At 50.4% G+C, this 16,708-nt stretch overlaps 1 protein-coding gene across 3 annotated transcripts in view; it reads right to left on the bottom strand.

Moving 5' to 3' along the window:
* Positions 1-942: 942 nt before the first annotated feature.
* RASGEF1C (RasGEF domain family member 1C) overlaps positions 943-16,708 on the bottom strand; it is a 104,917-nt gene continuing 89,151 nt past the window's right edge. For 2 of the 3 annotated variants that reach the window (XM_070460536.1, XM_070460530.1), the window contains exons 7-14: positions 16,555-16,644; positions 15,082-15,184; positions 14,461-14,540; positions 14,284-14,379; positions 10,778-10,873; positions 8,721-8,844; positions 2,094-2,166; positions 943-1,614 (exon numbers count right to left, since the gene is read on the bottom strand). In XM_070460536.1, coding sequence (XP_070316637.1) covers positions 1,590-1,614; positions 2,094-2,166; positions 8,721-8,844; positions 10,778-10,873; positions 14,284-14,379; positions 14,461-14,540; positions 15,082-15,184; positions 16,555-16,644 — 687 coding nt within the window. In that variant the 3' untranslated portion in view covers positions 943-1,589. Of the gene's footprint in view, positions 1,615-2,093; positions 2,167-2,583; positions 2,749-8,720; positions 8,845-10,777; positions 10,874-14,283; positions 14,380-14,460; positions 14,541-15,081; positions 15,185-16,554; positions 16,645-16,708 lie in introns of those variants that run through there. The other variant, XR_011485349.1, reaches the window with a different exon arrangement.

Raw genomic sequence — 16,708 nt, 5'->3', positions numbered from 1 at the left:
AGGGTGCTGGGCAGACCTGAGGGGGTCAGGAAGTGCTTCTAGTTAGCTCCCGGGACCCTCAGAACCCCATCCCCGCCCCTGTGGAGAGCTCAGATGTGGTGTGTGGCAGGGAGGGAGCCTGGGCTTGACTGGAAACCGGATCATCTTTGCCACCCACTGTATTTCTCAGCCTCTCTGGGGTCTCAGATGGAAAGGGGTAGGTTCTTCTAGAGTACATCAGATTCCATTCAAGCTGAACAGGCACACTCCCACGCCTCTGTCAGGCTGCAGGATCCTTGCTGGGGTCCTGGGTTCATCAGGCAGAATGCCTCCTCAAGTTGGGGAGGCATCTGGGGTGTTGGTTGTTCTGTCTCTGCCTGTCCCCCAGGTGGGACCAAAGGCCACGCTGCCAGGACATCTGAGGCTGGTCCCAGCTGAGCTGGGTCTGGACTCTGAGAGGCCTGATGTGGTCAGGGGCTGGCCAGGATGCATCACTGCATCTTCAACACAATCCTCTGCACTCAGGCCAACTGGGAATGGGGGTGCACATCATACTCCCTGACTTCTTGACTGGGCGACCTTGTCCCATGCCAGGTGGGGGCTCAGCAGGTCCATGACCCATTTGCTCCAGGCCCAGAAATGTGGCTCAGTGTGTGAAGGGCAGAGTGAGATCCTGCTGGGAGGGCCTCCTGCGGGTTGTGCGTCCTCCCGACTCCATCACTATTCACCCAAACAAGCGAGGCATCTGGCCTCACATATGGCTGTCAGGATCTGCTCACTGGAGCTCACCAAATACCTACTGTGCACCAGCAAATTTCAACAGGATATGGGGTCTATGGTGTGGAAATGGCCCCCAAGTCCCCCTCCTGACCTGTGGTCACTGTGTTCCTGGGCCTGAACTGGGACACTGCCCTGCACCCTGGCAGAAGGTCACCAGTGAGAGATGTGAAGTGGATGTGAATACACAGGGTATACCAATGTATTTATACCAACTCTAAAATTTACAATGTACTGTACATGTGGTCAAGTGTGTGACTCAAATTTGTCCTGCTGACCGGCGTCATAGCTCTCACTGCTGTCCTGATGCCAGCAGGATGCCGAAAGGGTATACACAGGGCTACAGAAAACAGCCCATCTCACTGGGCAGGATTGGGTCCATTCGTAAAATGGCAGGGGCCACAAGTGGGCTGTGGCCCCTCTCATGCCACCATGACGTCTGCTGGAGATATGAAGGCTCCCAGGTCACCTGGAGACAGGCGAGGTGTCTACCTCCACGGCGAGGGTGAGATCATAGCCGCCCAACCTCTTGGCTCACTGCTGAGGACAGACAGACTGACCAGCAATGTGATCACCACTGTTCTGAAGGCAGGGCCCCTCATATGTTTGGAGGATGTGGGCCCTTCCAGGGCTGAGGCTTCACAAAAGGCGGAGAAAGTTCGCCTGGGCAGTGTGGTCATTGTGGCAGGTGGCAGGCCACAGGATCACAGTTTGCAAAGCAGTGACGCATCAATGCCTCTGCCTCCCACTGGGCTGGCTGGGGCAGGCAGGGCTGCAGGAGGCTGGCTTCCTCTCTTCCTCTCCCTCCTCCTCCTTCTCCAGCTGAGTGCCTCTCATGTCTTCCCCAGAATAGAAGACCTGCAGATTTAAACATGCTGAGGGTGGTGAGAACCTGCTGGCCTGGCCTGTGGTTATACACCCCCTGAGACCCCTGCCCCAGAGGGGCTCAGTCCTCAGAGCCCACCGGTGCCCCTCCTTTCTGACCTTGCTCAGCTGTATTAACAGGCTAAACAAGAAGAGATGGTGCGTGTCTAACTTTCTAGCACGAGTATGGACTGGGGTTCCAGGCCCTGGGTCACACATCTCAGCTGCCCACGAGGCAACCTCCAGCTCTGGGGGGTCATGGTCCTCGCCTCTTCTCCATACCCCAATGCTTGAGTTCCTGCCTAACCACTAAGACCCTGGTCTGACCTGCCCCCACCCCCACGGAGGGCCTCCCAGGAGGCTGCCAACCAGGTATGGATGAAGTCCCTCAGTTCTGACTTGGCCCCAAGCACCCTATCCCTCCCTCTATCCTGCCCCCCACCCCCCAACCTTGTCTCGGCACATAGACTCACCTTAGAGATTTCCACCTCTCTTTTTCTGTTTGGTTCTCTGGGCTCTCACTTTCATAAGAAGCCAAATAAAGACCTAATCAGAAAATGAAGTGATATTATGCATTTCTGACCAATGATAATAACCTATTCTACACTCAACAGTCTCACCTGCTTTTTGTTTTTGAATTGTTATTGGGATGTAACTGCAGATTCACATGCAATGTTAAGAAATAATACAGGGAGATCCATGCACCTTTTACCCAGTCTCTCCCAACAGTAACCAATTGCCAAACTATAGGACGAGATTATCACCAGGATATTGGTGTCAACATAGTCAAGGTGCAGAACATCCTATCACTACAGGGATCCCTCCTGCTGCCGTTTACAGCCACACCCAGCTCCCTTCCAGTCCCACTCCTTCCTTAATCCCTGACCACTGCTAATCTGTTCCCTGTATCTTTATTTTGTCTTTTCAAGAATGCTATATAAATGGAATCACACAGTATGTAACCTTTTGGGATTGGCTCTTTTCACTCTGTAATTCTCTGGAGATTCATCCATGCTGTAGTGTGTATCAGTGTGGTTCATTCCTTTTTGTAGCTGAATAGTATTCCATACCATACTTTGTTTAACCATTCACCCACTGAAGGCCATCTGAGTTGTTTCCAGTGTTTGGCTGTAACAAATTAAGCTCCTGTAAACATTGGTGTATGAGTTTTTGTGAAAACATGTAAACATTCATTTCTCTGGAATAAATACATGCCCAAGAGAATAATTGCTGAGTCATATAGTAGTTGCATATTTAGTATAAGAAACTCTTTGTCTGGTTCTACATTCTGAAGATTTTCTCTTGCTTCTCTTTTTTTTTTTCCCTAAAAGTTTTATAGTTTTACATTCAAGCCTGTGATCCATTTTGAGTTAATTTCTATATAAAATGTGAGGCTTAGGTTGAAGTTCATTTTTTGCCCTGTGGATGTCCAGATATACTTGAATCATTTGTTGCGAAGACTATCTTTCCTTCACTGAATTGCTTTTGCACTTTAGTCAAAAATCACTTGGAATATTCATGTGGGTCTCTTTCTGGGTTCTCTGTTATCTATTTAAATATTGAATAGCCTTGAGTCTCTGGAATAAGTCATGATATATAATTATTTTTATATATTGCTGAATTATATTTGCTAGTATTTTCTGAAGGATTTTTTGCATCTGTATTCATGAGGGACATCAGTCTGTATTATCTGTACTGTCTTTGTCTGATTTTGATATCATAATATTAGCTTCATAAGGAAAACTGCAAAGTTCCCTCCTCTTCATCCTTTTTCTGAAGGAGATGGTACAGAGTCGGTGTTATTTCTTTAAATATTTGTTAGAATTCTCTAGTATAACCATATGGGCTCAGATACTTCATTTTGGAGTGCTTTTAAATGAAAAATTTAGTTTTCTTAATAGCTATGGTGGTGGTAGTGGTGGTTTAGTCGCTAAGTTGTGTCCGACTCTTGAGATTCCATGGACTGTAGCCTGTCAGGCTCCTCTCTCCATGGGATTCTCCAGGCAAGAATACTGGAGTGGGTTGTCATTTCCTTCTCTATAGGGCTATTCAAATTATCTATTTACGCTGAGTTGTGGAAGCTTGTGTTTCTTGAGAAATTGGTCCATTTCATCTAAACTGTCAAATTTACATGCATATAGTTGTTCATAGTATTTTCTTATGAGTCTTTTGATGTTGGCAGAGTCTGTAGTGATACCCTGTTTCATTCCCAATATTAGTAATTTCTGTCTTTCTCTCATTTTTCTTTGTCAAGATGTTGTTTGCTAGAGGATGGAAATTTTATTATGCTTTGCAAAGAACAAGCTCTTTAATTAACTTTTTAAAATGGTTCTGTTTTCCATTTCATTGATTTCTGCTCTCTTGTGCTCTTATTTCTTTCCTTCTGCTGACTTTTGGTTTATTTTGCTCCTCTTTCTCTAGGTTCTTGGAGTGGGAACTGAGATGATTGATTCAAGGTGTTTCATTTTTTCTAATGTATGCATTCCACGCTGTAAAATTCTCTCAGCCCTTCTTTAGCTATATCTCACAAATTTTGATAGCATTTCCATTTAGCTCAATTATTTTTTATTTCCCTGAGACTTCTTAACTCATGGGTTATTTAGAAGTATGCTGTTTAGATTCTAAGAATTTGGAGATTTTCCTGTTGTCTTCTGTTATTGCTTTCTAGTTTGATTCTATTGTGATCAGATAATATATACCATATGATTTCAGTTATTTAAATTTATTGCACTTTGTGTTATGTAGCTCAGGATATGTTTCATCTTGGTCTATGTTCTATGGGCAATTGAAAACAATGTGTATCCTCTTGTAGTTATGAGGAATAGTTTATAAATGTCTGTCAGACCCTCTTTGATGGTATTGGCGAGTCCTGCTTTGTCTTCGCTGATCTCCTCCCCAGTTGTTATATCAGTTGTTAAGAGAGGGTGTTGAAGTCACCAACTATATTAATAATTGTGGATCTATTTATTTCTCCTTTCAGTTCTATTGAGTTTTGCTTCATAAACATTGCAATTCTGTTGCTTGGTGGATACACATTTAGGATTGCTACATCTTCTTGGGGGACTGACCATTTTATTATTACATAATGTTCCAAATAGGAAAAGGAGTATGTCAAGGCTGTATATTGTCATCCTGATTATTTAACTTATATGCAGAGTACATCATGAGAAACGCTGGGCTGGGTGAAGCACAAGCTAGAATCAAGATTGCCGGGAGGAATATCAATAACCTCAGATATGCAGATGATACCACCCTTATGGCATAAAATGAAGAAGAACTAAAGAACCTCTTGATGAAAGTGAAAGGGGAGATTGAAAAAGTTGGCTTAAAGCTCAACATTCAGAAAACTAAGATCATGGCATCCGGTCCCATCACTTCATGGCAAACAGATGGGGAAACAGTGGAAACAGTGTCAGACTTTATTTTTTGGGCTCCAAAATCACTGCAGGTGGTGATTGCAGCCATGAAATTAAAAGATGCTTACTCCTTGGAAGGAAAGTTATGACCAGCCTAGACAGCATATTAAAAAGCAGAGACATTACTTTGCCAACAAAGGTCCATCTAGTCAAGGCTATGGTTTTTCCAGTGGTCATGTATAGATGTGAGAGTTGGACTGTGTAGAAAGCTGAGTGCCAAAGAAGTGATACTTTTGAACTGTGGTGTTGGAGAAGACTCTTGAGAGTCCCTTGGACTGCAAGGAGATCCAACCAGTCCATCCTAAAGGAGATCAGTGCTGGGTGTTCATTGGAAGGACTGATGCTGAAGCTGAAACTCCAATACTTTGGCCACCTGATGTGAAGATCTGACTCATTTGAAAAGCCCCTGATGCTGGGAAAGATTGAGGGCAGGAGGAGAAGAGGATGACAGAGGATGAGATGGTTGGATGCCATCACTGACTTGATGGACATGGGTTTGGGTGGACTCCGGGAGTTGGTGATGGACAGGGAGGCTTGGCATGCTGTGGTTCATGGGGTTGCAAAGAATCAGACACAACTGAATGACTGAACTGAACTGAATGTTCCTCTCTGTCTCTGGAAATTTTCTTTGCTCTGAAGTAATTTATCTTACAGTAATACTGCCATTTCTGCTTTCTTTTGATTAATGTTTCCCCATCATTTTACTTTTTACCCTGTCTATATCATTATATTTGGAAATGAGTTTCATGTAGACAGCATATAGTTGGGTCACATTTTTAATTTAGTCTGACAGTCTCTGTATTTGGATCACTTATGTTAATATAAGTATTGATATGTTAGAGCTTAAGTCTGCCTGTTTATTTATTTACTCATGTATTGTTTTCTTTCTGTTCTGTGTTTTTTCTTCTTTTCTTATGGGTTCCTTGAATAGTCTCTAAGAATTCCATTTTGACTTATCTACAGTAAGTTCCTAAAGGATATTTTCACTGGATATAAAATTATGGGTTGATAGTTGTTTTCTCTCAGCACTTGAAAAATGTGCCCCTGCCCCTGGCAATGTTATCTGATGATGAACCTAATGTCATTTGAATTGCTTTTCTCCTATAGGTATTGTCATTTCCCTCTCAGTACTTTCAAGACTGTTTCTTTTACTTTAGCTTCCAGATGTTTGATTACGACATGTCTTGGTATGGGTTCTCTTGGTTCATCCTGTTTGGGGCTCACTCAGCTTCTTGAATCTATAGGTTTACGTCTTTTCCACACAGGGGCGTTTCTTGCCTTTCCGTCTGTGAGTACTTCCCAGCCACGCCCAGTCTGTCCTTTCCTTCCCAGACTCTGACGCCACGAGTGCTGGGTCTCCTGCCACAGCCCCACTAGCCCCGGGCTTGGTGCGGTCTGTTTCCTCTGTTGCTGAGACTATAGTTTCTGTTGCTCTGTCTCTCAGCTCACTGACTCCTTCCTCTGTCCTCTCCATTATGCTATTGAACCCATCCGTTCAGCTGTTGCATTTTTCAGTTCTAAAAATTTCCATTTGACTCTTCTGTATATCTTCTATGTCTCTGCTGAGATTTCCTCTATTTTCTCTTGTTTCAGGGAGCCTGGGGCTGACTGGATTGCCAGCATGCCCTGTCAGGAGAGGTCTGAATGGACTGAGGGCAGGGCCAGGCTTTTGTCAGAGGCTTTGACCATCCTAACTGGGGGCTGATACACCTTCTGTTCCTTTTCTTGATTTTCTCAGCCTTATTGTGTGTGTGTGTGTGTGTGTGTGTGTGTGATGAGGGTGGGGGTGGTTGGAGGGAAGGATAGGAAGAAAGGAGGGTCAAAATGGAAGGCGCTTCCCTCTAAGGGCATTCCAGATGGGCCAGGATTCTACTTGTATGTTCATGGCAGTCTGTCTCACTGGCAGTTAGCAGACTCTAGAAATATTGTTGACTAAAGGAGTGAATGAAATGCACCCCTCAAACCTCTCCTCTTCCTGCCCCTAGGCTCTCCCCACCTCTCTCCTAATGTGCCTCTGACACATTTTATTGCCCACATTCCACTGACTAATGACAATAATCATCATAATCATTAGTGTAGTAGGTTGAATAATGGCCCCAGAGATACAGGTCTTAATCCCCTGAATATGGTCAAAAGGGACTTCACAAATATGATTTAGTTAAGGATCTAGAGATGAGGAGATTATCTATCCTGGATTATCTGGGTGGGTCCTAATTGCGATCAGAAATGTCCTTACAAGAGGGAAGGAGGGAGGCTTGACTTCAGAAGGCAATATGATGGTGGAAGCAGAGGCTGGTATAAGAAGAATATGGAAGAAGGGGCCACAAACTGAGGAATTCAGGCAGGCAGCCACTAGAAGTTGCAAAACGCCAGGAAATGGATTTCCCCCCAATGCCTCCAGAAATAACCAGTTCTGCCAACACCTCAGTTTCAGCACAGTAGAACTGATTTCAGACTTGCTAACTTCTGTAGTCACAAGAGGTTAAATCTGTGTTGTTCTGAGCCACCAAATTTGTGGTGATCAGTCACAATATCAATAAGAAATGAATACAACTAGTATTGACTGAAAGTAGTCCTTGTGGGCTTTGCTGGTGCCACTTCAGCTAATTCTCACCATGGCCCTAGGAAGTAGTTTCTCTCATTACCCAACTTTATAGATGCAATAGGTGCCAATAGGTAACACCACTTCTAGGGTGGGGGCACCCAGGCTGATGAGCTTATCATGATGTAGGGGAGACTCCAGATATGGGTGAGAGCCCCCTGCAAATTTACTAATTTCAAAATACAAAAAATAAAATGGCCAAATTGAAAATATTAATTCAGAAGCAAGTCACTAAAAAATTCTTTCCCTTAATTTTTAATTTTTGGCAGATGATGTTTTCCTGAGCATGGGTGTGGGTCCATATGTAGAATGCCTGCCATGATGAGAATCAGGCTTTCTGTGTGCTAAGCAGGGTCCTCCCAGGGTGGCCCCATGACATCCTGCATCCAGAAAGCAGCTAACCATGGGGCCACACTGGTTATCAACTCAGCCCCAGATGACTATTTGCTTCTCCATTACTTTCTTTTTCCGGAGGAGGCAGCTCTGGGAGTATACTCAGTAAATTCATAAGCAAATCTGTTGTATCTGACAAATGATCAGATGGAAATGCTAACCTATTTAAGGGGACAGACATCAACAGTGCTTGGGAAAATGGATGCCTCATTTCATGACGGTGTGTATTACACATGCACACACATGTACACAGGTACTCATATTGCACACATACATACACACGCAAACACCAGCTGTGAAAAGACCCACAGTCAGCCTAGTGCTTTACCGTCCCCACATGAGCCCTGGGAGGGCTGCCTTTATCATCATGCCCACTTTCCTGATGAGGGAATTGGGGTCAAACATCATTCAGATTTACAACGTCCAACAGCATCCAAATGGTGCCCAGGGAGCAGCCTGTCCTTGGGGCACAAGCTGCATCTCCACAGGCCTTGCCCTGTGCTCTGGTGGCAGCAATTATTCAGTTGGGGGATGCAGTCTTCTCTGCGTCCTCTCAGAACCCTCCCAGAACCAGCACACTTGGGTGTGGCGCATCCCTGCTCACAGCAAGGGCCCTGAACAGTGATGTGACTGAGAGACCACCCGTGAGTTTCATGGCTGAGGGTGAGGGAGGCCAGGGGCTGCCTTACCGTCCTCGCTGAAGATGGGGGCAGTGTGCAGGTAGTGGGTGATGCTGAGGTCTTGCTCGAAGGGACACTCCACTTGTTTCCAGGTGATGAACTCTCCTACTTGCTTGGCCAGCTCCAGGAATTTCTGCCAAGGACATGGAGACATAAAATGCAGGTACCCTTAGTGCCTGGAGGTCACCTGTGACAGCGGGGCCGGCCCTGGCTCATCCTCTCTCATCACTCCCAGTGAGGCCTGCTTCTAGGGCAGGCAGAGTGCGTCAAGGGGCAGAGAATGACAGTCACTCATCAGGAAACCTGGACGCTGGTCATATCTCTTTACGCTCTGTGAAGAACTTGCCACACCCAATACCTAAGGTTCATCCCCCTCTCTTGTCTTGGGCTATGGCCGTCAGCAGGCAGTGCATTAAGTTAGAGGTGACGACTACTTTAGTTTCATTCTGCTTATATTTGTGGTTATCTCAGCTTATGGCAAGTGATATATCCCTACTTACAGCAAGTCTGAGATGTAAATGGATTTAAATAAATGTCTTTAGATAAAATTTAACTCATTTAAGTAGAACTTTGAGTAAAATTTAGATACATTTATTTAAAAATTTAAAAACTGCTAACTTAAAGAAGGCTTTTTAAACACAAAATTGTGACTGGGTGAGAACCCCACTCTGTGGCTTCCTCTGATCAGCCTTGGTGTCTGCCTCCAGCCCCCACTGCTGACGCCCAGGGATCTGTGGCCACTTAAGTACCTTGCCTTCTTGTCCAACCAGACACCCTTCCTCCTAGGCCATGGCTATAAGGACCAATCAAGAAAGGCAAAAGACAGGGTGTGCACTGTGAACTCCCTGGCCCCCTTAGCCCCAGCGGTCTCTCCCAAGCCCAGCCTCTTCCTTGTTGCCTGTAGCCTGGACTGTGACCCTGGGATGTGGCCCCCAGGCCACCTGCTGAACTGGGCTTCGTCCAGCTATGCCCAGCCCTCAGGGGTCATCAGACCTGTGGGCAGCACGTGCAGACCTGCTGGGGTGTCCAGGTGCGGCCCACAGCAGAGGCAGCTCCAGGTGAGAGAGTCCAGGCATTCACCGTGGGCCCTGCCAGCAGGAGGCAGTGGCAGAGCCCTTGGCCAGCCTTGCTGCAAGTCCACTCCTCGCAGGCCCTCTGTGTGGTTGTGGTGGAAGCCGAGATTGAGACCTGGACAGAGTGAGGGGCCCGCCCAGAACTGCTACCACTGGGAGAATGAGTGGGGCTGTGCCAGGGCAGGGCTGGCCCTCTTGCAGGAGAAAAGCCCCTGCTTCCCTGTGGATGGGAACGACTGCTCATGCAATGCCCGGTCTGACGCAGTGACCGCCTGCTCTCACAAGCCTGTGCCCGTGGGCCTCCCCCTCCACTGCTCCCCTTCCAGGCCCAGCCCACAGGCCACTTTGAGACATATGTGCTGGGTGAGTCTGTGTGTCGGGTCAAGACACGGAGTGGATCAGCCTGGCCTTGCTTCTAGAGAGCCTGGGACTGATGGACTAACAGCCCACCATGTAAACGGCCTTCCTCCGCCTGTGCGGTCAGTGGGGGCTTCCTGGAGGAGGCAAGAACACTCGAGCTGCCGGTGGCGAGTTATCTGCAGAGGGAGAGGGAGTCTTCATGTCCGTCTTTCCGCGTTGCCTGACCACCGCCTCCTGCTGTAAGGGCCGCTCCTTTGGAAGGCCTCTCCCGGCCTTGACCTGTGCTCTTCTGCATCTCCTCTCACAGTGCCTCACCAGGTGTCACCGTGGGTCTGCACGGCTCTCTCTCTCACCAGCCCGGTGCGTCTCAAGGGCTGAAAATTATGCTACTTCACCTGTGCTGGGCACAAGTCCCCTACAGAGTGGGGATCCACGTGTTCATGAGCCTCAATCTCTTCCTGTGGAAGATGCGGAGAGACCCCAACAGTCCCGCCCTGATGCTGGCTGCAAACTGCTGCACTCCGCCTCAGACTCCTACCTTAATCCAACCACTCGGGGCCAGAACTCCTGCTCTGGGAGCTCTTATCAGTCTGCCTAACTTGGTGGCAGGCCCTCCGAGGCCCTGGACCCTACCTCAAAGTTGACATGTCCGTTGGGGAGGCGGTTGGCACAGCCCTCATTTAGGAAGTAGATATCCTTGATGAGCAGGCTGAAGAAGGGGATGACGATCTGGAAGGGAGAGGGTGCAGGTCAGCCCTCAGCTGGCCTCCCCACAGAGGCTGCACAGGAGACAGGCAGCCGTGTCGGCAGCCCCTTGCCCCAGGGCCCTCAGATACCCCCATGCAGAGGGCAGGAGAGACGTCCTGGGCAAGGCGGCCCAGTCTCAGAGATCCGCGGGTTATAGACCAGTTAGTCTATATGGGGGGTGGCCGCGGGGGCGGGCAATGTGGAAGCCACAAAGAAGGGAGGCACAAACTGGAGCCAGACTATTTTCTCCCAGTCCCCATCGGACCCCAGTGCTGATTGAGCTCCTGCTGTATACAATGCCATTCCCCACTCATGCTGGGGCCGAGGGAAAGATGCAGAGTTCTCCCATCGTCTGTTGGGAGAAGCCAGTGGGAGCTTCCCCCCACAGATCCACAGACAGGCCTCCCCACTCACGTGCCCCAGGAGGAATGGTGTGTGCTGAGCACACTGCTAAATATAGAATAAATATGAAAACAAGAATCAATAGATGGAAATAGAACAATTTTTTTTAAGTTTTTGGTTTTATGAATTTAAAAAATGGAATGTGAATCGTCTGTTGTGAAATTCTGTGGCCTCCTTTACAAATATAGTTAACAATATGCTACTCCATGTCTTTCTTGAAGCTAAAGATCTGATCCTGCCATATCAGGGCAAGGCCAGGAAACATCCCTATTCTGGCTCCTGAAGGGACGGGCTTCTGCACTCAGCCTGAGAAGGGCCAGGTCTCTGTTTCATTGTCAGATGTCTTGATTCTCCCTCCTTATTCTGCACCTGGTGACCCCAGGTGGTGCTAGTGGTAAAGAATCTGCCTGCTAAAGCAGGAGATGTAAGAAATGGAGGTTCAGTCCCTGGGTTGGGAAGATCCCCTGGAGAGGGCATGGCAACCCACTCCAGTATTCTTGCCTGGAGAATCCCACAGATGGAGCAGCCTGGTGGGCTACAATCCACAGGGTCACATGGAGTCAGACACGACTGAAGTGACTCAGCACTTAGCACAAAGAAAGGAGACCAACTGCTGACCGCTCAGACTACCGTTGGGGGGCCAGTTGGGTCTACCTTACGTGTGGATTGGATCACACCCCTCAAAAAAGGCATGTTCACGTCCTAAACCCCAGTGCTTACAAATGGGAATTTATTTGGAGATACAGTCTTGCTATGGATGGAATCAAGTGGAGACGAGGTCTGGATTATGTGGGCAGGTATTTTTATAAAAAGAGATAAATTTGGACATATACTATCTGTTTCATATAGTCATGTGAAAACAGATAGGTAGGAGTGATGCAGTCAGAAGCCCAGGAATGCCTGTGGCATCGGACACCAGGAGAGGCAAAGAAGAACCTTTCCATAGAGCCTCCGGAGACAGCGTGGCCCTGCCAACCTTGACTTTGGCCTCTGGCCTCTGGCACTGTAAGATGGCACATTTTTGTTGTTATAAGCTACCTAGTTTATGTGCTGTGTTTTGCCAGCCCAGGAAATATCACATTTGCTCTGCCCTCAGGCTCCAGAGCTGGGCACATGTGGCCAGTCCTGCAGCGCATCCCTCAAATCCTGACACTTCTGCCTCAGGGAATGCCTAGATCATTCCCCATCCGAGCTGACAAGGGCTTTGAGGTGAGAGTCTGAGCACTGACCACTCGGCACACCACAGAAGCATGGATGGCTCAGCTGGGCAGGGCAGAGGGGGAAACTGAGGCCCATGGAGTGTCAGGGCCTGGCACAAGGTCATCTAGCTAGTGACCACTAAGCCAGGAGCAGAGCCAGGCTCAGTAGGGTTTGTCAACAACAGGAGTTTCCCAGAAGGCAGAACTTGTGGTGCTAAACCTGGGGCAGCCCCAGGCAAACCGGGATGAACTGGTTACCTGGATTTATGTCAATTCAGCAACCATTTGCTCATGTCTTCTCTATGTCAGGGCTTGGAGACAGTGAGAGCACGTCACAAATGTTCATTCCTGATACCAGTATGGTGGGAGACAACCTACACAATGAGGGATGTCTTTGCCATTCCTCAAGCCATGTTTAGACCCTTGCTGTCTCCACTTCCACCCTGGTCACTGGGGCGTCAGGGGTGGGCCTGAGCACTTCGTGTGCTAAACTGTGTACAGATGGGATCACATTTCATCCTCATCACTGTCCTGTGAAGGAGGGCTTTTATTACCCCAGCTCACAGATGAGGAAGCTGAGACTCAGGGTAAATAACTCATGGTGGTGGTTTAGTTGCTCAGCGTGTCTGACTCTTGTGACCCCATGGACTAGGCTGTAGCCTCCTAGGCTTCTCTGTCCATGGGATTCTCCAGGCAAGAATACTGGAGTGGGTAGCCAATCCCTTCTCCAGTGGATCTTCCTGACCCAGGAATTGAACCTGGGCCTCCTGCATTGCAGGCAGATTCTTTACTAACTGAGGTACAGAAGCTCATAGGAGCTCATAGAGCAGTAAGCAGTGGACGCAGGACAGGACCAGCAGGCTCTGCTCCAGATCCCTGTCCTACCCTCTTCCTCAGTGGGCCCGGAGAGGGGTGGTCTCCATCAGTCTCCAGCCCCTCCCTGTGGTGCAGAGTGCCTAGTCCAGTTCCGGGGTGTGATGGCTAAATGGAGTTGGAATGGGGAGCCCCGCTGAGATGGATAGAGGGTGGGGATTAAGGGCAGTGGGGCTCTGGGGACAGAGGTGGCCCCTTGGGTGCCTGGTGCAGGCTTCGTGGAGGCAGGGCCGTTGGAGCAGTGCTCAGGCTGGCAGCATTTCCCACGCGGGAGAATTTTTCACCACTTCTGTGTGTCCTCACGACTGCAAACCTGTGCCCTTGTTTTCTGGACCTGAGCAATTCCATCAGAACCCAGCTCAACGCGGAGGTAACCCAGAGAGACCTGTGTGGAGGGGCTTCATGACAGAGATGGGGGCGGGGGGCGGGAGGGGCAGAAGGAGCCAGCCACAGGCGGGAAGAAAGCAGAGTGAACTTCTGGCCTCAAAGTTCCGGCCTGGGGAACTGAGGGCTGTGGGGAATTTCCTCCCTTCCTCTCCGCCTGCATTTCCTCCCTCTTTCCTTCCTTCCAACCTCTGGCCTTCCATTCTTCCTTCCATCTCTCCTCCCTCCCCTCCTCGCGCCCTTCCACCCATCTATTTATCCTTCTTCCATCTATTCTTCCATTGACCCATCCATCCATCTAGCCAGCAGCTGGAGCTGCTGGGGAGTGTGTTGATCTGTTTGGGGAAACGGTGAGTTCCCTCTACTGGAGGCATTCAAGCAAGGTGGCATGACTGTCTACTAGAGGGGTGATAGAAGGGCGGGGATTGGACCCAGTGGCCTTCCAGCCCCACCTAGGATCTCGGACACAGCCCTCCTGAGCCCAGGGGGCCTGGAGCAGGCGCAGCTCGAGGGCGAGGCGAGCCTCCGGCCTACCTTCTCCTGGCTGCTGTGGGCAGTCAGGGAGCGGTGGGCTGCGCCTCTCAGGGCTGCTCTGTAGTTGCAGAAGTTGCCCGTTGGGTCCATCTGGTGCTGGAAGGAGACAGGGAGGCATTTGGGCAACTGTGTCCTGGGGATGCTGGCGGCACCCGGCAGTCGAGCAGCCTTGCTTACCTCGAGGATGAAAAACTTGGCCGTCTTCACTTTGGCCCAAGTCTTCTTCAGCCTGGAGACCGGGCTCATGTTCATGCCCGCTGGAAGAGGGATGGCTGAGCTGGGGCAGGGCCGGGCTGGCAGGGCTCTTCTGGGCTGCATAGTTTTATTGCTACACAGCTCCTCTGGGAAGCCCCCAGCTGGCTGATCCCCTAATCCTCTCAGGCTGTACCCTGACCAGGGCTGACATTTGGGGGAGCCTCAGCCTGCCAGATGGGGGGTGGGTGGGCGCTAATGGACTGTGTCCAGGTCGGCCTGGCTTCTGTATGTGCAAGCCCCTGTCCCCGTGCCCACAGTACAGGCCTTATACTGCGATCAGGAGCCTGCTCTGGGTCCCCACTCACCCTGAATCTGGGTACACACCGCCAAGCTCTCACCAAGCACATTGAAAGGGCTGGGCTCGCCTCTAAAGGGGCACCTCCCCAGGACCTGTGGGGTGGGGTGGGGAAATGGGGGCCCAGCCTGCACCCGCCTCCTGCTCAGAGGCACATCCTGGCTTGCGCCCCACTGCCTGGCTGCGCCCGCTCCGCCCTCTCTGGGCGCACCTACCCTGGGGGCCCCAGGCCTGGCCGGCCCACTCACAGATGATGGCCATCAGGGAGTTGAAGTTGCCGATGTTGAAGCATTCCCGGGCCACATCGATGAAGAACTCGATCACCTGGGCCCGCTGTTTCTTCTTGGCTGGCTGGGGACAGGGCACCGGAGCCTCAGTGACGAGGGGTCCCCACCCCACGCTGACCTGCTTACGCATCTTGCCCCTCATTAACCTTTCCAGCTGAGACGCTTGGGACCAGGGCGATCTGCAGCCGGAGGACTCAGGGTCTCACCACGCCCCAGGGGGAGGCAGCACAGAGTCCATTGCACAGAGGGTCAAGTGGGGGGTGGTGGGGCTCCTGTGGGGACACACGAGCCGCCTGCAACATGGGCAATGGACTGTGTGACTTCACCCCCAATTCCAGTTGAGTGGGTGAGACTCTGGCCTCTGACCGCTCGGAAGCAGACCCGTGTTCTTCTCCGGGCCGAGTGCTGCCGGCTCTGGTGATTCAGTCCAGGTTTTGCTCAGGTAAAGCCCCATCTCTCTTCGCTCCCAGGCCAGTGATGCGACCTCAGAAGAGGCAGGGCTCACGAACCCCACACTGTCCTCTCCAAGGAGATCGCCTGCCTCCCAGACGTGCGGCCGTGGTGTTTACTCCCGCTGAGACGTGCGTTGTGTTACTGATGGAGCTGGGACACCTGACCCTTCAGAGAGCTGCCCGCCTGAGGTCCTGCTGTGCTTTGGAGGGCAGCCCCCACAGCGATGGCGATGATGACCAAGCAAGGTGGACCAGCAGGCTCAACCACTGGGATGGGGGGCTGTGGGCATCGTGACGGGAGCCTCTGGAGCCTCTCCCACTTTCTTGATTGCCTGCGTTGGCCTCATAAACAAACCCCTTACCCCCAAGCTCTGTCTGCTTCCAGAGAGCGCACCCCAGCACATATGCTACCTCCAAACTGTCCCTGAGACAGGGGCCCTGGGCTTCGCCTCACAGTGAAGGGATGGATTAGGGAGATGGTCCCGCCGCCGTAGGAGGGGGAGGCTCGGCAGCGTCTGGCCCTGCGGGGCTGAGACCCGGGGGCGAGCACGTCCGGCTCAGTGCTGCTGAGTCTCCCCGCATTCTGGGAGATGCCAGGGTCCTGGACTTCAAAGAGATCACTCCCACTTCTTAAAGCTGGATTATTTCTACCTCTAAGTCCCGAGTGAGCCAAACAGAATTCAGCTGCAGGCCAGGCCACCCCAGGCACAGATGGGAGAAGCGGATAGCCTACTCCCCTCTCCCTCAGCAAGAATCTCTCTGACTCCCTCTGTGACTGGCAGGTGGCTTCATGTCAGGCTCCACCCAGGGGGAAAATGTCTCTACAGGCAAGCCAGGTAACACCTGGTGTCCCAGAGGGTGCCCAGCCTGGCTCTGGGCTGGGAGACAGATGGGCTCATCATGGTCTTCTGGTCCCCCCCCCCCCCCTCGACGTGGGCTCCTCTCAAGCCCCGGCCAGCTCAGGGGCTGGCTTCCTACGCACCATGCAGATCTCAGTAGCCACGAGGTAGCACAGTCTGTTGAACCATTTCACGTAAGCTTCCAGGTTGTTAGTCTTGTCACTGAAACGAGGCTAGGAAAGACACAAGAACCATGCTCAGATTTTTTGTCAATAACTTTTTGAACATGAATAACTT

The sequence above is a fragment of the Odocoileus virginianus genome, chromosome 3, assembly GCF_023699985.2.
Source record: "Odocoileus virginianus isolate 20LAN1187 ecotype Illinois chromosome 3, Ovbor_1.2, whole genome shotgun sequence".
NCBI classification, from domain to species: Eukaryota; Metazoa; Chordata; class Mammalia; order Artiodactyla; family Cervidae; genus Odocoileus; species Odocoileus virginianus.
Note: the sequence above shows the minus strand (reverse complement) of the source record. Positions and strands in the feature narration are given on the sequence as shown.